The 21,936-nt window shown below is 35.7% G+C and overlaps 2 protein-coding genes across 5 annotated transcripts; one reads left to right on the forward strand and one right to left on the reverse strand.

Annotated features, from left to right (window-relative positions):
- Window positions 1–4,368: 4,368 nt before the first annotated feature.
- LOC129278868 (beta-1-syntrophin-like) lies at window positions 4,369–5,070 on the reverse strand. The gene has a single exon (XM_054915001.2). It carries the CDS (start codon window positions 5,011–5,013, stop codon window positions 4,369–4,371), a length of 645 nt encoding a protein of 214 aa, XP_054770976.2. The 5' UTR covers window positions 5,014–5,070.
- On the forward strand, window positions 4,726–15,419 carry LOC129254160 (malonyl-CoA-acyl carrier protein transacylase, mitochondrial-like). Of its 4 annotated transcripts, none has more exons than XM_064094936.1 (6): window positions 4,726–5,281; window positions 6,696–7,340; window positions 8,394–8,520; window positions 9,192–9,279; window positions 10,510–10,730; window positions 12,471–15,419. In XM_064094936.1, exons 2-6 carry the CDS (start codon window positions 6,718–6,720, stop codon window positions 12,864–12,866), a joined length of 1,455 nt encoding a protein of 484 aa, XP_063951006.1. In that variant the 5' UTR covers window positions 4,726–5,281; window positions 6,696–6,717; the 3' UTR covers window positions 12,867–15,419. The 4 variants fall into 4 exon arrangements, with proteins under 4 accessions (XP_063951006.1, XP_063951005.1, XP_063951007.1 ...); XM_064094935.1 differs by having other exon boundaries at window positions 4,757–5,168; XM_064094937.1 differs by lacking the exon at window positions 4,726–5,281 and adding an exon at window positions 5,448–5,880.
- The last annotated feature ends 6,517 nt before the right edge of the window (window positions 15,420–21,936 follow it).

The raw sequence follows: 21,936 nt of genomic DNA on the forward strand, positions 1-21,936 counted from the left end.
AAACACCATACACACTCCATATTCATGCATAAATTGGAAATTTCATACTGCATGGCATGCCATGCACATGCCCTGGAGGTACTGCGTGCTACGATGTTAGATCTACGCTCGCTCGCTTGTCAAGAGTATTTGTCATTTAAGGTGCTATTAGACCCACACTAAAACCAAGGAGTGCTGGTAACTGAGTCGTAACTCCTGCTATATTACTGAGAATACATGTACGTGGAAGTACAATGGACCCACTACATAGCCTACGTTCTTATCAGGAAACCTACGGTACCCAATCAGAGAAAACCAGGTAATTTTGCCAGTTAGAAAGCAAAATACTTGATTCATTCATTCATTCATTTCATCTTCAAAAAAATATAAAACCAAGTACATGTAAATACAATAATAACAAGTAAATGTCATAAACAATATACCAAGGTAATTAAATCGAATGAAAATAGACATATTATGAAAAAAATTACTGACAAGACTCGTTAAAAGAAAAAAGGATGCATTTTTCAAATTACAAGAGGTTTCTCAGAGATTTTACAACGTCACAGGTATCCTTGTACGATTACAAGAACTTTCCCATACCAGCGAGTACCTTGGGCATGCTCAAGTTGCTAGTTTGCTAGCTAGCAGAATCGTCAGCTAGACTGTGCAAGCTAAAGTCTTTCACATATTTTGAAGCCTAATCGAATTCCCTGTTATTCAATATGATCATTGCCTTTATATTATTACTTTAATATTACTTTTAGGCTAGTTGTATTCATGCTTTATTTATTGTATCTAATTTGACTATTATTATTCTCAAAGTTTAAAGATACAAGCCTAGATACAAGTACACTTCATTTAATGTATTTAAAAAAATTGTACACTGACTATAAACAATAAACACTAATACTTTTGCTTTTATTATTTAATGTGTGTTACTCAATTTTTTTTTCTAAAGTGCTTGGAAACATAAATTGCAGTAAAATGTATTATCACTATTATTATCATATTGATTATTATCATCATCATCACCATCATCATCATCATTACTATTATCATTATTATTATCATTATCATTATCATTATTATCATTATCATCATTATCATCATCACGATTATCATTATTATTATCAACATAATTATTACTATCATATTATTATCATCATTATACATTTTGTGGTATTTTGGTGATCAAGCAGGTATGAAAGCACCTCAACAGAGATAGAAATCACAATCATAAAACTTCTTTATAATTCTCTTGCAAGGACATGTGGAATTGGTGAAGTGAGAAGAAGCTAACCATAATGAATTATAAACAACTTGAGGCAACTTTCATCTTATCCTTCTTGGCTTTAAAGACTAGAGTATCATTCATCAATGTTATTAGATCTTAATCATTTCCTTAGATCTGGAAACAGGAATATTGATTGTGGCATTGATAAAAATAAATGGAATATATTTTGTATCAATTTTTGTGATTACAGCCTGCCTTTAGCCTCAGTATTATTTAGTAATACGAACTTTCAAACATTACAAATATCACAAAAGCATGGGAGTCATTGAAAGCATTTTTTTACTCATTAAAATATAAATAAGGCATTTTTTTTCAGCCATTACTAGGATAAAAATTTTGAAAATGTTTTTATTCAAAGTAGACGTTTGAGCACTTAATTCATATTCAATAATTGAATATTTTTAGAAAGCTACTGACAAAGAAGGTGTTTTACACAAAAAAGACATAAATATGCAGAATTCTATTTTCATTGGGAACCCGATTGATTGAATCAAAATCTGATGTATTCTTGCAATAAGACAGCAAATTGTGAGAACTTTCTCAGCTTAGTGAATAGTTGGGCTGCCCATGCCTTGCCTGAAATGGTCTGCTTCAGATTGGTAGAAATAGGGAAACTAATTACTGGGTATTTCAAGGCTTGAACAAATAAAATTTACGGACTGTATTCTGGTGATCGAGTCAGTCATATACATGTACAATGCAGGAGGTCATTTTATCAACACATGGATGGGGAGTGGCAAGTTATGTGATTCTAAACTGGTTTCACTAAACCAGTTCGACAAAGTCTCTGAGAACAGGGTAAAATATTCACAGGCCTATAATAATGGAGTGGAGACTACCTAGGTAATAACGTTATGAAGCAATAAACTAACAATACCTATCATTTCTATTATATAAGACTGTTTTGTCATGGCTTCCTTGTTTGGCCTTTGCCTTTCTCCCAAAGGAAAACATGACTTTAGAATTTCACAATTCACTGCTGATAATGAGATCTTTAGGGTCTGGCTTCGCCACTGTAGGGACCTCATTAATCTCAATGTCCAAAGAGTTTGGAAACCTTCGAGCTACATATTTTGGAGGATAGAAATGGATTCCTCATCCAACATAAGTTTCTTAGGTATGGCCTTTGCTTTTCACATACAGTATATACTTTATATGCCCTACCCTTTCTGCTCTTTAAAAGCTACAGCACCTGAGGAGCATTTCACACAAACAGTTATTTTCACTAAAAATTGTTATAAGCTATTGAAATCCTTGCATCTGATTGGCTAAGCCACTGTCTCAAATCTTTTCATAAACACCCTGGATGGGCCTGATTTCTGCATTGCCTTGGAGGATTACATGATTGGTATCACTAAGGAAATTTCATTAGAAATTAATTTTAATATCAAAGAATTGTTCCATTGTCCACGAATAGGATGGATAAGCCATTTAAGGGCTGAAGAGTGGCAGGACATTTTCCGTCGCTTTGTGGCCCTTCTAAAGGGTGATTTACCCCTTTCCACATTTCATTTTTAGAGTGTACATGCAATTCAAATATGATATACTTATTTTGAACTAAATCAATGCTTACAACCGCTTGATGAACACAGGTCTATTCATTCAAGCCTACGCCAGTAAAATAGTGCAGTTAAGCAGGTGTATTAACAATGGCAATTCTTCAGAATGAATGAATACATAATATCAAGGTCATATTTCAATAGCAGTTGACTTTACATCCTCTACGTATAAGCTTCAATATTAAATGCTGAACTGTGTGGAAACTGGAAAAGATGACATGGTGTGGTTTAATACTGGTTTAACTTTTCCAGGCACTTGCCCAAATGGGCAAGCAATCCAAGCATATAATGAAATAGTTAAAAAAACACTTGTCCACTTGACTTTATACCCCCAACATTTGAAAGAGTCAACTGTGGTGAAAGCTCTGTGTTTAAAACCCTTTCGTGATAACTTCACTCCATTTTTGTAATAGATTACTAAAGGCAGGTATTTCAGCCTTCAGGCACCTAACAAGTTTATGATAACTGACCCCCCCCCCCCCATACACTTTTTTCACAAATCATTGCTTTGTTTGATTTATAGCATAATACAAAGTATGAAAGTCACTGACTCATAACTTGTCACAAACTTGTGAATGGTTGTGAATTAGCTATAACAAGAAATTAGCTATAACAAGAGTGTTCAACATGAATGGTTCATTGAGTGTCCTTTGTTATGATAAATCTATGATTCATCATTATTTCATTTAAAGAAAACGCACAGATTTAGAATAATTTATTTGTTTGCAGGCCATGTTTCCAGTTCATGAATGAAACTACAGAGGCCTGCTCTCATTGTAGTTGCCATATATGACATGTAGTTGTAACTCTTAAATAAATGGGACCAAAGGACGTAGGCCTACCTTGAGCAAGGAAAATTGTTGATCCACAGGTGGTCAATACAAATTTGTGAGGGGGAGGGTGGCTGGGGGTGTAATAGGGGTCTGGATTCTGGATATACAACAACCACCTTTTCTGCCATTGGATCTTACACAATGTATTCATTGAATGGAACACAACTTTGAGAACAGTCATTCTTTGAAATATTTCCAAGTTCCAATATCAATATGTAATTGTATTGTAAAATTTATGAAATATTGCTTTTAAAAAATCATCAAACTGCTGTCTTGTCTGAAAAAAATATGTTCAGAAATATTATAGGATAGCATAAATAGGTCAAATTTTCTATACTCAATACAATCATATCTATGATTGTAGGCATTGTTTTAGTCTAGTCTCACTGGAAACACCCACATGTTGATTTTATGGCAAGACATTCTGAAAGACAATTAAAATGAAAGAACATAATAACCTTGAACAAAAGTCATATGACAAAGTTTTGTTACAATAGCAAAGTATGATAGACCATGAAGTATCATGGAATTTTTTTATTACTGATTATAAAAAAGTTGTTGAATGCACTTTAAAACTCAAGTTTAAGAATCAGAGAACAGAACTTTGTGGAGCTGGAGCTGGAGGACTCTCCGTAAGCGTAGCAAACGCATCTGCAACATAATTAAAAGAAAAAACGCAGTGCTTTAAAAATAAGACCCCCTAGTCACTAGTGAAAAAAGGGAAGTGGTTATTACCTTCAAGCGTGACTTCTTTGCCTGATCTCTTGAGCAATCTGACAGCTTCATCATGAGTAGCATCTCGTAGGTCTTCTCCGTTGACTGACAGGATCGCATCACCAACATACAAAGATTCTGTCTGATCAGCAGCAAGTCCCTTGAAGATCTTACTGATAATGATGGGCATCTTGTTCTCCTTCCCTCCTTTTATGCTTATCCCCAGTCCTCCAACTTCTTGCTTGACAACCCTAATGATTCTCTTCTGGTTTGCGATGGAGTCCGGAATGGTATCACTTCCTTGCAGATTATGCATGTAATCCGAATAGCGGATGGAGTCGTTGTTCCGATTGGAGTTGTTGCCTCCCGGAGTCGTTGAAGACGGGTTCGGCTTGTTTCCACCGTCGTTGTTATTCCCATTGCTTACGCCGTTGATGTCATGCCCATCCTCGAGACTGATCGTCAAGGTTTCCTCGTCGAGTGCGGCAAGGATTCGACACCACTGATCACGAACAAGAACCTCTAACAATCCTGACTTTGCAACTCCAGCGGCAGCCATCGTCATCTCGGTATTAATACCCTGGATCATCGGTGCATCATCAAATTTACCACAATATCGAGCATTACACATGAGCACTGTCGCGGCCCGGATACAACAAGACGTCGGTGCGGTGGGCGGCAGTGCAGTATAGCGAGTATTCAGCGAGTGGTATACTACACGACTCCGGCGCCCGATTCATCCGGGGGCCCGTGAAGCTAGCAGCTCGCCTACGCTGCCTGATGAAGGTGCGAGCGATTCAATCAATTATCAAGACATGAAAGAGAAACCATACACGACGAATGGACGACTACATTATATTTAGGGGGTATCTTGCCTCAGTCAAAGAAATTAATACAATGTTTAGAAAATGAATCGAACTGTAAAACATTTAGTATAACTATTTGATAGTATAATTTTTTCTATTTCAATATACACATTATAGAATGTATATGTCAAATAGAAAAACATTATCTATTCTAATCTTAGGAGAAAAGATGTATGGATTGAAATAGTGAAATACCTCTAAATTGAATAGAATGTCTTAAATGAGAACGTCTGCTGCGTGCATGAGTGATGGAGGGTTACTGTGTTTATGACTTTTTTCAACATTTTCGCTACATAGGTGAGCTTATATGTGCCAGAATGTGTAAAGATAGTATGGAAAATGGAAAGGAATCATCTGGAGTTTCAGGCTTTCGCAATATTTTTTGTTGTTATTTTGATCTTGTGTAGTTATTATTGCACACTTTTTACTTCGGTCCCTTGTATGCAGAATGGTGTACTGTAACTTGTAAGTGAATGTTGCACTGAGCTGAACAACGTCTGCATGTCATCAAATACAATTCCTTACTAGATTGATGAATGTATATGCCCTGAAAGAGTTATGTTGCAAAAGATATGAAATTAAAATATGGGCGTGGGCCTCGGCTAGGGGAATACCACTCACACTAGTACGAGGTTAGTATTGTATACTGGGGGAAGACCTCATTTTTTACATTGTTAAATAATGACATTGACTCTGACTGAGTCTTGCTTGATCTTACTCTTTTAAATTTCTAGAGTCTATTCTGTATTCATCGCACTTTTCTCTTAAATTTCTTAAGTAAAAGTAATAAGTTCTTGATTTTGAATTTGAGCAAAATAATATATGAACACTCAACACTGTTTGAAAGGCATAGCCTGCAATTTATCTATTTTCATTGCTTAATTTGGTCACTTCCATCCATCCATTCCAAATAATTTTTGGCAAGAGTTCCATAAGTGCACTTCCCACTAAAATTGATACTACGAAGGTTTAAAATGTATTTGTAGCCCTTATAAATATCTAAATGATGGGAGATTGGATTGAGTGTGTATAATTATAATAATTGTCCATAGACCTTGGTTTTAGTCAGTAAAGGGTCTCTAGACTAGTTGAACTATGATTATTTTTTAGTGAAATTAGTTATTGTTTATTGCAGTTTAGATATCACTAATTATATAAAATATCTTTGGATTTGTTCAATGGTGCTTGAAAGTCTGATTACTCTTGCTGGCAGCTTTTTTTTTCAACCTTATTGAGGTCCCGATGTCCCCTAGAATGGTTACCAACACCACCATATAAATTTATTTAAAAAAGTGTATAGTTCTAAAGGCCATTTTTATTGTTATTATCTTGGGTTTTAAGGCACGTACCATTCAGATATGAATATTTTAATGATCCTTTTAATAATTAGCCTGTTCCAAGGCCCCCATCCTATAACAACGTCCTGGTGTCTTCTCTTTTCTCTCAGATATGTAACCACCTGAAGCACAATGGATAAGATGAATCTTTTGAGATCAGTTTGGTGTTTGCAATACCACACATCAAGACACATCGGGCATCATCAGAAGACCAACCTCAGACGTTACTTGACAAATACTACTAAAGTACAATGCGATAGGAGTGTACCATTGCCTTTCAGGAGATTGCCTTTGAAGGGTCTTCAGAATGTAGCAGTTTCTCACTTACATCAATCATGGTCATGCAGTCTGACCAGATTGTCACCAAAAGGCTGTCAGGAAACTCAACCTTCCCAACTGTTTTCCACCTCATCCATGCTTTGTGATACATCTAGCAGAAATGAGGATGATGCGAAGGGCAGCAGAGATACCGATGAAGCGCTAGCTGCTTCGAAGGAGAGACATGCATCAATTAGAACGTTGCTTGATAATGCGAAGACTGAGGAGAAGCTCCCTGATGAATTTGACTTTGACGGTGATCTAGAGACTGGTTCTGTTGATAGAAGACGTCAGTCCGGTAAACCAAGGATTGATCCGGCAGAGACTTCCGTGCTTCTGTTCCCTGGTCAAGGCTCTCAGTTTGTTGGAATGGGAAGAGATCTGCTGAAGTACCCAAACGTTGAAGACATGTTTGCAGTCGCTTCAGAAATTCTTGGGTATGGATAGCTCCATATTATATGCTTCACTTTACAACTTATTATTTTAGTACCGTAATCATATATCAGTCAAAAGTAATAGAGATAAGATTTTCAAGTTCATGCACTTTACTGTTATGGTAAAGTGAAATAATATGGTAGCTCAGATGTATGCACATGAATGAAAGTATCAGAATTCATCTCTTTTTCCTCTGAATACCAATAATCTTTTCAGTTACTCTAGGTTGCATCCTTTGATCCACCTTAAAATAGTTTTTTTGATTGATTCTATCATAACTAATGATAATAACAAATATATTTTCCATGTTATGTAACAAGCATAGATCTTTATTTGCACCCGGTAGGATATGAAAGCCTATATGTAGTATGCCTAGCAATTGAGTCTTGGAACTCTTGTTGGAATGCTCCCCAGGGAGTGGAGAAGGTGCATACATTGTATGCTGGTATACAAGGATCCGATGACCGGGGTAGTAATATGTCTGTAAAGCGCTTAGAGACGTCGTTCCGATGTATTAAGCGCTATATAAATGCGGAATATTATTATTTGCAGATTGAGTTTATTTCATTGATAACCCAAATGGGAACAAATCTGCCTATGTTTTGCTTATTTTTAGAAAAAAGTTTACATCTTGCTTGGTGTGATACAAAATTAAACCTGAAATTACAACAAAGGGATTGATATGATTGTTTTATTCTCCATTGAAATTGTTTTCAACCTGTTTTCATGCATAAACACATGAAATATCATCAACATAAGTGTGCAAGGTATAGAAACGGATATACTTAATATAATTAATGGTACAATTTAATTGTTGTGAAAAATAAAATTGTTCGATTCCAAAGTGTGAGAGCAGGATTGAGGGCTTTGTTATGGTATGTGCAATATATCATCATTATTATTCTTCTTATTGTTTTACCATGTCCGTCTGTACTATTACTATCATTATAATAATTATCCTTCATTGATTTTACTATCATATCATTATCACTCTTATCATTGTAATTTAACCTGATGTATAATTTTCTTTTACTTCCTACTATTTTGACTATCAGGTATGATTTACTTTCATTGTGTGTGAATGGACCCGTCGAGGAGCTCAATAGAACTATACACTGCCAACCTGCTGTGGTAGTCACATCCTTAGCTGCTGTAGAAAAATTAAAAGAAGAACAACCGAAGGTAGTAGTTCCAACATCTCTTCCCATCAAACTCATTTTCGGACTCACTCCCACTGCTGTATGAATTTCAACAAAATTTATTTATGATAGTTATCCTAATAGTTATCCTTTGTATGAATATCTTTATATTTTATAGTCCTTTTGGCTTTAAGTTAACATGGTAATATGGGCTAACTTTGTTGTTGCTACGCTTTTCCACCTCATAATGATAATAATGATGGTATATACCCAGGGTAGCCACTTCAGTTCCGAAATCTGTTGTCTGTTATCCCGGCTTTAGCCCGGCCACCTAGATGCTCAAGTGTTCGAGAAATTTCTTCCTAGCCTACAGACGTATCTCGCCACAAGCTTGAAATCACCCACTATTATGTACATGTCTCACACGCAGTTGCCTGCAGGAGCACACGCAAGTCTGATTCGCCGACAGAAAAGTTTTGAACATGCAAAAACTTTATTGCTGGTTTTTTGCCGCAACTCACCCGCAAGGCTTGAGTGGAATGATGTGACAGGGCCTTTACAAATCCTTTATAATTTATGACAAACAGAGGGCATGGTAGTGATTGAAACATTGCTGGTGTACAGGGACAAGTATTTAGTTTTGACAATACAGAATATCAGTCATGATATTATGTGATCTTCTTTGTCGATCTTTTATTTTTGTTATCATTTTAGGCAATAGAGAACTGTGTAGCAGCAGCAGGATTCAGCGTTGGAGAGTTTGCTGCGTTGGTGTTTGGTGGATCTATCTCATTTGAAGATGGTAAGTCAACCATTTATGCTCAACAAAATTATTGATGATGATGAGGCAGAATAAAATAATAACAATTTGCTCTAACCTGAATGATTTTAGGAAAACCTGCTGATTTCCACTTTTTAATCAAAATTTGACGCCCCAAAAAAGTGTCAGCTAACCCTAATTTTCATACATTTTTCAATTTTTTTAAAGTGATAAAACTTAACAAGTGGCAGTATAAAATTATCCACATTGCAATCAGAAGACACTTGTGCCTAAACATGCCTCAATCTTGATATGAAAATAGATCATCTTCTGGGAGCTCTTTCTTACTTATTATACCCCCCCCCCCCTCAGAAAAAAAAAGATCCAGGCAGAATTACCATACTTTTTTCACTTTGCTACAACCCCCCAAAAATAAAATTTGTATGCCTGATGATGATAATTATTCTTTAAAAAATAGAAGGTGTGTTTAAGGTGTTGTCACCGGTCTTTAAACCACAAGGTCTGGGATTCAAATCCCACCTTAGCACTTGCGTCCTTTGGCAAGATGTTTATCTACATGTGCCACCCTACCCCAGTTGTTGTGAATGGGTACCCCGTACCCATTAAGGAATTTTTTCAATGCTCACATTAATGTTGCCATGCTAAAAAGCCAGGATAGTGTGCAGCACTTAGAAGCAGCATTGTATATATGTTGCATATTATCATTATTGACCCCAAATTTGGTTTAAAAAAATAGAATGAATATCTCTGTAGGTTTGAAGTTAGGTTTCATTGGCAGATTTTCCATTGGAGCGATCGTCACCAGGGCGAGTATTCAATTCGATACTTGAGCCAGAATTTTAAGTGTTTTACTCAGTATTTTGCTTAAGTAATATACTTATCCTTCTTTGATATTCAATTGCATTTTTATCTAAATATTTTGCTGAAATCTTAGTCAGCCAAGTCTGGCTTGTGTGCAGTTTACAAACGTGATACTTGCAGTCATACATTCTGCGCACAGATGGGCACATACATCGCGCGTTATTTGGCTCAAACTTTATGACGTCACAATGGTTATTAGTTATTGTTTGCTTAAATATGGCTTGATAAAGTAAAATACTTGGATGTGATCCAAATATGAGTTTCATCATTTTGCTTAGTCAAGTAAAATGCTAAATAACATACTTACAAAATCAATACTTTAAATTGAATACCAGCCCAGAGCAATATTTGATGGAACCATTTCAAATTTGTCCTTTCCCACCATACCAGCAATACACCTGATCAAGCTACGAGCGGAATCAATGCAGCTTGCCTCCGAGGCTGTCTCCAGCGGGATGATATCGGTTGTAGGAGGGAAGAAGGCTAGATACAAGTTCATCTGCAAGGAAGCTGAGAATTACTGTCGGAATCATCACGGTATCGCTCATCCGGTATGCAAGGTAGCCAACTATCTGTATCCAGACGCCAGAGTACTTGCAGGACATACTGAGGTGAGAAATGTTCATATTCATTGCAAACCCCCCCCCCCCCTCCACCCCCTAAACAATTCTCATGTTAATTATTAAAAAGGTTTTTTGCAATGGATTTTACTCCAACTTTTGTAGGATTATAACCTAAACCTACATACAGTGGTGCTAATAAAAGTTAGGGTGAACCCCACCAGAAAATTGACATATTTAAAAAGTGTTCAAGTTCTGCCATGTTTTAGATATTTAATTGTGAAGTCGGGTGATAAAATATTACATTCAATAAAGTTTGTCTCACTGGGCTCGCTGGACATAGTAGTGTTGTTTTCTACATCCAACTCTTAGCCTGAAGGAGTGTATTTTGTGGTGGGGTTCACAAACTTTTGAGCACAACTGTAAATATGGTATCCAATTAATTGGGAAAATACTATTTCAGGCCATATATACGGTAGTGCGTCCCACAAAAAATGAAACCGAGATTCATTGATTATTTATCATAGCTTAATCACAAAAACAATAAGTGGCATATTGTTGTAAAGCTTAGGGTCTCCTCTTTCATCTGATATAACTTCTTATTCATAGATGAGTGAGCAAAAACAAGTTGAACAAAGGGCACCAAAAAGTCACTTGGCATGTGGTATCTGAGTTTCAAAAATAAAATCACATCTCTAAAAAGTTCATGCATAAGCTCTTTTGTTTGGAAATCTATGAAAACACATTTGTTTTATGAAATTACGGAAATACAAGCATGATTTCAAAGAAACAGAAATTTGTTATTTCTTGACCATTTTCTGTGATTGAGGTATCAAATTATAGACAAGATATTGAACTTTTTAAACATGTGATTTTCTATTTAAAATTCAAATACCACCCACCAATTGACTTTTTGGTGCACTTTCTTCAAATTGTTTTTAATCACTCATGTATGAATGAAGAATCTCCTAAGTTATTCCAGATCAAAGAAAAGACTCAAAGCTATACAATGATATGCCATTTGTCTATTGTCTTTGTGATTAAGCTATGATAAACCATTAATGAATCTTGTTTTTATGGGATGCAATGCATAATAATCATTTGTTCATGGTACCCTTTTTATTTCCAAAAATTTGTATATTTTAGGTTGATATTTTTTTTATTCTGCATGACATGCATAGGTGATATGAAAATAACTAATTAAAGCTTTCCATTGACCACCTAACTCAAGAATATTTGAGCATGAAATCATGTGATATTCTTTTGAAATACTCTAAGAATCTGCTCATTTGATACTTTAATACCCACTAAAACCTATGTGAAGAGGGTATATTTATCAGCGTTTTGTCAGGCTACCTGTTGAAAGTCTTCAAACTACTTCATCATTTCTAGAACAATGTTCATAGACTTGGCACAAGCATTCGTTGTAGGAAACAGGAAAAAAAATTTAATGATAAAACAATCTGTTGCCATGGTAACGGATCAGTTTTGGCCAACTTCACAGATGAAGCCTCATCGAATGTGAATATTTTTGCATTTCAGAGGTGTATTGTACTAACCTACCGTGAATGAGGGATACTTCTACTTGTGCAGTGTCTGTGTAGGTTTTCAGTAGTTTTTACAGACAACCATTAAATAGAGACTGAAATCATTGAGTCTGGCTGGTTGAAATCACACATGTCATTGATAATCAGAGACAAAATGTTTTGTAAAACCACCCCCTCTTACTCCATACAAAAATGTACACATTGAATCATTCTGGTTATTTCCCTCTCAAATCCTTTGTGCCAGGCCCTGTCATTCATCAAGGACATGTCAAGGTCATTCTACCTACGAGCCATCAAGCCCGTCCCCGTCAGCGGGGCCTTCCACACTCCCCTCATGTCAAGCGCCCAAGAACCCATCTCAAGAGCTCTTGATGCGGTTGCCATAGAAACGCCAGTCATCGGCATCCACTCCAACGTTGATGGTAAAGCCTATGGCAGTCCCAAGCATGTCCGTAAGCAGCTGAAGAAACAGGTGGTGGAGCCGGTCATGTGGGAACAGACGATGCATTGCATCTATGAGAGAGAGAAAGGAACGCCGTTTCCGTTCACCTATGAGATGGGCCCGGGGAACCAGCTGGGAACCATACTCAAAAGGAACAATTTGAAGGCATCTAATTCCTATGCAAATGTAAAAGTGTGAACATATATATTTATGTCTTTGAAAAAAAAATAATCATGGATATTTTTAATCGGGTCCAAAATTGTGTCTGTGAGAAAGACGAGAATGCATATTCCTTTCATTGGACTGGGGGAGTATTGTTTGAAGCAACTTCTATTTGTTATAAGCCCGTGAAATTCTTGCATCTGGCCGAGAGCAAGTGAAAACTTCACAAAATGCTCCCCAGAAAATCTGTCACGACTGACAAGGAAGAACTAAAGAGGATTCAAATACTTCCTTTTCTTCTTCTTCTTCCAGAGTAATTGACTGAATAGACATGTTGAAGATAAAGGCTTTGAATAGTCAAAGTCCAAGTTCAAGTCTAACTTGGAGGAGGAGGATTTTGTACTGAGAACCATGCAGTGTACCTACTGGGTTTCAAAATTCAATAGAAAGACAACCTTGAAAAGTTGACTGTTGCATGCTGAATATAAGGAGAAATCTTCGAAGGTACTAAGTCTATTTCGGTATGTCACCAGACTGTATTCAAACATTTTGGGGGGGTCATTGAGGTTTCCTTTAATGTTAAAGTTGCAACATCATGCTAATCATATTTAGAGGAGGAAGTCCGGAATGTCATTTACCATTATGAATACAAAAGGGAAACCAATACTTATGGAAGTAAAACTAAGGAAGTTAAATTGTAGGCAAAATTAAATATTACAGGAAGGAGAGTGAATTTTTTCTAGAAGGGATTACTCAAAATTGGCAACTCTATAACAAAGTGTCAGTACAACATGCAAGCTCATAAATGTAGTTTCTCTTTTCCCCCTTATTACTGTTTTAATCAGACAGCTGATGGCCCTTTGTATGATATGCCATTACATTTTCTGATTTGAGAATCGAAAAGAAACGTGTGATACTGATAGACAATTTTATTATAGTTTCTAACCTTCCAATACGAGTCATCGTTTTCCTTCTTTTCTATTACAATGGATATGATCATTGTGAGATCAAAGTTCAAAATCATGTACAATGTCACAAAACTGTCTGAATATAATAATGACGATGCCCTTTTCTTTTATGGTTTAAACCTAATTCGGTTTGGTGAACCATTAAGTACCAAAGTCTATCCAAACTCGAATTTGATATGAACAAATAGAGAAAATTTATCAGGAATATCATAGTACAAGATCAAGATTAAAAGAAAATTGAAAATTCCCAAAATTTCACAGCACCCCCCCCCCCAAAAAAATCTACCCATTCATGCACAATGCTTAATACAACTGACATGTTGCTATTTGAATATCCACATATGTTTTTCAAATTTGTTAATTACTGAAAGAATATTTTTCCAATTACATAAGTCCACCCATCAAGCGCAGGTGCGAAATCATGCTTCTGATTTGATGAATATAAAGTTATGGTTGATTTTTGGAGATGTGTTGATTGCATCTCTTCCTGAAACACACCCCATGGGATGGTTGATTTCACTCTCATTCCTGCAGTGAAATAATTTCTTGAATGTCAGTGTCAATAACTTTTCACAATAGACAATGGTTTATGAATTCCAACTGCTCAACACACGCTCACAATAGAATTCCATGCTTTTTTTATACAATGGGTCAGATGCATAAAAAGTAGCAGTCGCTTTTGCTTGCCTTTTGCTTGATTCCGTATGCATGAAAATGAGCAAGCAAATGCTTTTGCTAGTAAGCTCAAGCAATGAACTGCCTGCTAGCTTTTGCTTCACGATTAAGCTATGCTTATTCGTAAAGCGAACAATTTGCTTGTGCGTTTAAGCATTTGCTAATTTTTTTTCAAGCTCCGTCAGAGCAGCTTGAGTCTTTGCTTGATCAGGACGTTTGTGTCTTATAATCATGTGTACATGTATGTACCTAAGAGAGAACCCCAAGGTGTACAGTTTGTAATGTTTTTTTCTGAGTAAGTGCAAACTGAATGCCAAGTTAGTTTGACACCACGTCTGAGGAAAAGGAAAGAAGCGGTAATTTGCACTGCCACACTTTTGCGTTCGAGTCCTGCCTTTTCTGTGAGTCGTGTTCGCACTAGTCTGCTATGCAGACTCTGAATGGCTCGTGAGGTGGGATCTCAGCGTGCTTCACGCGCTGCAGCTGGTTTGCGAAGGGCAAGCGAAGCGAGCCATTTGCTTGCCAGCAAATGCTCCTTTTTATGCATCTGATCCATTATAAATTAATTAATTAGAAACAAGTTATAGGAATAGTTTGACACTATGTCTAAGGAAAAGATGTGACAGAAGAGAAGTGGTATTTTGCAATGCCACACTTTTGCATTTCACTCCTGCGTTTGTTCTGTGGGTCTTGTTCACACAAGCGTGATGTTGCTGTTGTTCAAACTGCTAGCAATTGCTTTCTGAAGGCAAGAAAAATGTTAAAGCACAAGCAAAGGGTTATGCATACAAAATAAAGCAATGCTAACTGTTTCTTATTTCATGTCCTCCAGCTTATTTATTATGAGGCTTTGAATACCATTGTAAAATATTTTATAACCCACCAGCCGGCTGCAGTCATGTCTATTTGAATTAGAATAAATACCACATGGTAACAGTAACAAATATGAATCGTTTAACTTGTATTTTGTTGAAATACAAATGGGCTGAGAGCTATGGTGAGAGTTCAATACAACACATGCTCCAATTCTTTTTTGAAAGGGCTCCGCACTAACCCTTTTTCAACTGGTCCAACCTGTTCATGTCGGACCCATTTTTCTCCATTTTTTACTGGTCCAAACCTAAAATTTACTGGTCCCCCAAGATAAAGAAATTTACTGTCTTTAATTACTTTTATTGCCCCACCCCAAAAAACATACAACCAGTACATACACACACACATCATAATTCATGATAGCCATTTCTCGGTTTTGGAGAGCTATTTTGAAAAATACCACAGTCATTTTCATAATTTACAAAAGAGGAAAAAATACTATTTGTATCTAGTTTGATATATTTTTTTACTGGTCATGTCGGACCAGTAAATCTGGCTTTTCGGAAAATTTAGTGGCCCGACAGCAATTTTTACTGGTCTGGGACCGTGGGACCGGTGCTAGTGTCGCATGCTGTTTTGGGCGGATGCCATTAATATTACTGCAACATTGTGATATCTGGGGCCCCATTTCATGTAAATTGTTTTACAGGCAAATTTGCAATAACAGTTATAAGCTACTGAAATGATTCAATCTGATTGGCTGATAGTATATTTGTTATAGAAACTCTTCATTTGGTATTATAACAAGTCTTTATGAAACGGGACCCTGGTTGAGGGTCCTTCCCCTAAAAAGCTGTAATATAAGCATTAAATTATAGGAGGCAAAAACTTTTTGGCCCGTATTGTGAAGTCAGGTTTAACTTGGACCACGGTCTAACTCTGTGCTAAAATTATGGGAGCCAAAATTTAAAAATTATGTTAATATTGTATATATCTTTTTTTTTACTATTTCATTTCCTTTTGCTTTCATAATAAAGAAAAATTCTTCAGTTATCATTCCCAGACAAATATGAACAATTTGAGTGTCAAATGAGATAATAAAGTAGATCTGTACTGTTAGGGATTTGTGCCCCAAATAGGTATCGATAGTTAAACCACAACTTAAAACCAGGGTTTAATTTAAACCCGACTTCAGGCCTTTGACTCCCATTTGACGTACAGCATACACAGGAATTCTTTGTATACTATGCATTTCAAACACTGTAAAAAGAGTGGTTGAACTCCCCCCCCCCCCGGGGGGGGGGGGGCTCTCAGCATAAATGTACAATGCGTATGTGCCGCGGTTGAGACCCCCATTTCAGCCTCTCAATTTCCATTCCAGAGCATTACCAATTCATAGAAATTCCAATTTTCCCGTTCCAGAGACCGTCAAATTTGTGGTTTCTCGTTCCAGTGCACGTCAATCATGAGCTACTCAGCCGGTCGGGACGGTGAGCTCGATCGACGAGGAGTCGTACGAGTTCCAGAGACCCCCATTTTTTATGTGTTCAATTCCAGAGCAATTCATTTTAGCAATTATAGTTTCAAGGGCCATTCCGGCGATCCCCATTTTAAAGAGTTAAACTATGATCGAAGTAAAGAACTCATAACCTGGCTTTCATAAAATATAATGAATTATATACATCACATGAAAGAGAACAGTACAGCCTTCGTTTTTCACCTAGATACATATTTTAATCAGTCAATACATGAACGATTACGATACACTAAGTGTAATATTGAATATTTTCAGACCTTTCTGTGATCATTGAAGCCTAACTCGCAATGCTTCAATGATCATACCTATTATTTTTCTGAGAGATGAGATATGCTTTCATTTCATATAAAATTCTGATCCTTTTCATCTGTTTTATTTATTTTGACAGGAAACGGATTATGAAAATTAAATCTAATTACAACCCTGTACAAAAGTCAATGAGGCAAGAGCAGTCAAGATATCCTTTCGTTTCTTTTTTTTGCAAAATGTGTACCGGTAATGCCGATTGAAATTCTCAAGAATTGCATATCAAATGAAAGCATATCATCTCATCTCTTGGAAAAATAAGACATAATCACTGAAGCATTGTATTCTAGGGTGCAATGAGCACAGCAAGTTCTGAAAATATGCATTATTGCATATTATGATTAATAATAATTCATGCTTGACCGATAACAATTTGCAACTAGGTGCAAAACAAAGAATATACTCTGTATGTAATTCATTATATTTTACAATAGCCAAGTTAGGAATTTTTGGTTCCAACACAGTTCGTCTCAATTTTGCATTGTTGTATGTAGTGTACAAATAATTCTTGTAGACCCTGTATATACACCAATGAAAATGCTAACTTGAAAACAAAACCTCATTTACAGGTTTGTACAGACAGGCGGCATATATAAACCTATGTTACGTCTCATAATGTACATTAACACATGTACCCTAATACCCCCCCCCCCCCCTCCCTATGAATTACAGTGTAGGTAATTTTTATTGATGTATGATTTAAAAAGTATAATGTGCTATACAAGAACTGTTCTATTATTATGATTAGTAATAATTCATGCTTGACTGATAACAATTTGCAACTAGGTGCAAAACAAAGGTTATACTCTGTATGTAATTCATTATATTTTACAATAGCCAAGTTAGGAATTTTTTGGTTCCAACAGTTCATCTTCTCATTTTGCATTGTTGTATGTAGTGTACAAATAATTATTGTAGACCCTGTATACACACCAATGAAAATGCTAACTTGAAAACAAAACCTCATTTACAGGTTTTGTAGACAGGTGGCATATATAAACTTATTTTATGTCTCATAATGCACATTAATTCTTGTACCCTAATACCCCCCCCCCTCCCTATGAATTACAGAGTAGGTAATTTTCATTGATGTATGATTTGAAAAGTATAATGCGCTATACAAGCACTGTTCTGTTATTATTATTCATATTTTTCTTGTTTTACTATACTGAATTTATATTGATTTGTCAGGCACCTCGAGCATTCCTTGGAGTGGATATGTGCGCATTAGAAATATGGTTATTATTATTATATGAAAAAGGGTAGAGAGAGGGGGGGGGGGAGATGGGAGTGTCCTCCACTGGACACACATAATAACACTACAGTCAAACAGACTCCAAACCGACCAATGCTATGTCACTGGAAATAATGTAAGAGCTTTGGGCTTAAGTCGGTTTTGTTGGTGTAACTAGCATAACAAATCAAATTGAAATACTAGTAACATAATGTACTTTATAAAATAGGTGTATTATTTCAAGCATCGCGATTGGCCAATACACGTCACATGACATCCAACTTTTTTGGTGCACTGCACGGCAGTGCAAAAGGTGCGCAACGAAAATTGACATTGCATGCTCAAGTAAACCAGTGCGGTAGAAGTCCCGGGAGAAGTCCAACAAAACTGTACTGTAACTTTTCAAGAATTTGTTTCTGTGTTGCTATTTTATAAAACAAATAATGCACTTGCTCTGTCGTGCGTAAAAGTAAATGCAGAGGAGGCTCGGTTTCTTCAGATGGTGCACACTGGGCACTCGCCGCCAGCAGCTCGTGCACAGTGCGGCACCTATCTAAAGAAACCTTGCGTGCTCTGCATTTCCACTAACACACTCAGCTGCATGCATTATTTGTATAACATCTACATACAATATACAACTTCAATGAAAACACAAGGCACACTCATCTTATCAATTTTTATTTTATTTTTATTTCATTTTTGTTGTTTTTTATAAATTTTTTTGGTTACTTTTTTTCATTTTCCCATTTTTTTTTACATGTACATATGTGCAATTGAACCGTTTCACAGGAGAACGGTCATGACGAACTTTCAAAAAGGCTAGAATGGCGAGTGTAAACGTGTTATCTCCTTCGCAGAGAGAGCAGTCTCTACGTCAAATATTGCTATCCATTCAAAGTAATTGTAGAGAAAATAGACACAGATTTCCTTTTTATTCAAAGTTGAAATTTTGATAACTTTGCAAAACTCTAAAATATGTTTCATGATTAAAATAAACGAAAAAATGTTACTTTTACCTTTTTCTTGTCCTTTATTTTTGGTGTGACCTGAAAACTAAAAACAACTTGTGTACATTTAATGCAAGGATAAAATATTTACTTTTTCTATTTTTTTCCATATTTTTTTGGTTTTCATTTTTTGTATTTTTTTTAATTCAATATACAGGAAAAAGAAAATCTTTACATCTGGTCAATATTCAAGCCATGTGCCAACACAGCACTATTAGCTTACATAAACAAATTATACAGAAACTTTTTAAACAATGAACAAAAGGGCATGTATGGATTATCAAGTTAATAAACATTCCTAGGAACATCAATAGGTGTATTCTGACATTGCTTTTACCCCTATAACAATGGAATAAATTTGTCTCGTTAACTTATTTCGGTACCTTCAATGCATAACAAAAAAATATATAGTACTATGAAATGAGAATATATGATGGAACATAAGATTAAATGCTTCGCTCTGAAGGGAGTGGTGAATAAAAACGGGGGAAGTGCTATTTAAAAAAAATCTGATAGTAAAACAGTTGAACGACAAGTACCATAGAATATAAACTAATAAATCTTTGACAATGGCAAAAAGAAATCATGTGCTGGATAGCTTGGTTTATATTGAAAACTACTGTAAATGTCGAATATAATGCACATCTATATATCGTCAAGTCTTTAAGTTTACCTAAACGATTGCTCAAGAATACATTTAAAAAATAATATATTAACAGTGCATTATTTGTTTTGAATATCAAAAAATGCTTATCTGAAATGATTTTGTTTTATACTGAACCTGTTTGAACATGAGACATTGTAAGATACCGTGCACAACTTGACTTGCACTAAATAACACCTTAAAATCGCTGCCTTTTTCCCAGCATGAACAAAACAATCATCATTTTCTGTCTTTTTTGTGTATTGAGATACTGTATCAATATGCTTACGTGATGAAATTCCCAAATGAAATCGAGTTACTATTACATTAACATTTCTGTCGAAATCTTTTTATCAAATTTGAATCTACTTTGCAGATTGACAGTCTTTTGGTGAGAATCGATTATAATGTTACATCGCAATTTCCATTACTGCATTGAAAATGAAGTTAAATTCCATTTTGAATTTTAGTGAGATGTTGGCAATTTGATATGAAAGTCTATTATGTAATGCAAACTCGACTCAATATGGCACCCAAATATTGTGGTCATACGCCATTTTAAAAGACTACGCAGTAGAAATAGCAAATAACTAACGACTGCCTCTAAAGTGAGAATTTTCTACAGGCATTAATATTGAGGCAGGTCAGTCATATCACTCACAATGTTTCCTATATATCTGAGAGTGAAGAATAACATACAATTACACAATAATAAAAAATAATTTGCGATCAAAATAACCCCTCTTTGATATGATGTATAACAATAAATATTTCGATGATAATAATAAGCAATCGATTGGGTGTAAATTTGTATTGACTTGTCTGGTATAAACACATACATGGTGACCTTCATAATCATACATTTACTGGATTCATGAATATAAAAAACTATAACAAAGGAAATAATTTAATGTTCTACACTTTGTTTTACCTGATGAAAATGAATAAAGGAACGAGAGTAGAACATCCAGGATCTGTGCTTAACACTGGCACACATGCTATTACACTGAAATATGTTGAGTTATTTTTCCCCCCAGGAATAGTTGAGATATTCTCAATGAACTGTTGTCAAAAAAAAATATTGCAAAGGAAATGAAAAGCAAAACTGTCATATATATCTATGTTTCAATCAATGAAGTACCGGTACATTAATGGGTGTAACATACATTGTCAATTACATGCTTAAGGCATCATTATCACTTAGTTACCACTGTGTTTCATATCATCTATCATCATCAATATCTCACACACCATCCATTTACACCATACCAACACTTAAATCACCATCATCAATTTCTCACCAAACATTTCGTATTAAACAATCATAGAAAAAATTGGAAGTATAGGTGATTTGTACACAAGTATTCAAAGACGGAAGAAAAGTCAACGATTAAAAGAGGGCTTGTGACTTCTTTTTCTCCTTAACAATAGAAAGTTATGAAACTGCTTGATAAAGGACTGTAATGTCACTAAATTGGTTGTCCCAAGTGAGCCTACCACCAGTTTGAACTTCAATCAATGTTCTGTTCCCGGTCTGAAACCATTTCCCCATAACAAATTAAAACCATTTATAAAAAACTTTTTTCCCTAGCATGCCCTAAACCCAAAGTTGATATATCTTTATCCCCCCTTGACAACACTGAAACATGGTCGATTAATTCAGTGAGGAGTTATACCCCCTGTATCCTCTTATTTATCCCTGTAAAACAAACATTTAACATTCTTAACATCATTCAAACTCATGCAGCACGTGCTAGAATTTGACGACATATAAAAAAAGAGTAATACACAACACCCAAATGTAATTGTGCACTACAAATTAGAAACTGAGTATACATAAATTGTTGCTAAATTGTATTTAGGTATGATGTGTACATCATCAGTTGAGTCTAGTTTACTTTGCCAGTCAGAAGGAAAGGGGGG

This window comes from Lytechinus pictus, chromosome 2 (assembly GCF_037042905.1).
Source record: "Lytechinus pictus isolate F3 Inbred chromosome 2, Lp3.0, whole genome shotgun sequence".
Classification (NCBI taxonomy): Eukaryota; Metazoa; Echinodermata; class Echinoidea; order Temnopleuroida; family Toxopneustidae; genus Lytechinus; species Lytechinus pictus.

Bases quoted from the DNA above. Each gene is read 5' to 3' on its own strand.
- LOC129254160 (XM_064094936.1), top strand. From the start codon at position 6,718: ATGGATAAGATGAATCTTTTGAGATCAGTTTGGTGTTTGCAATACCAC. The intron at 7,341-8,393 runs GTATGGATAGCT...TTTGACTATCAG, and splicing joins GTCGCTTCAGAAATTCTTGG to GTATGATTTACTTTCATTGT. The intron at 9,280-10,509 runs GTAAGTCAACCA...CCACCATACCAG, and splicing joins ATCTATCTCATTTGAAGATG to CAATACACCTGATCAAGCTA.
- LOC129278868 (XM_054915001.2), bottom strand. From the start codon at position 5,013: ATGTGTAATGCTCGATATTGTGGTAAATTTGATGATGCACCGATGATC.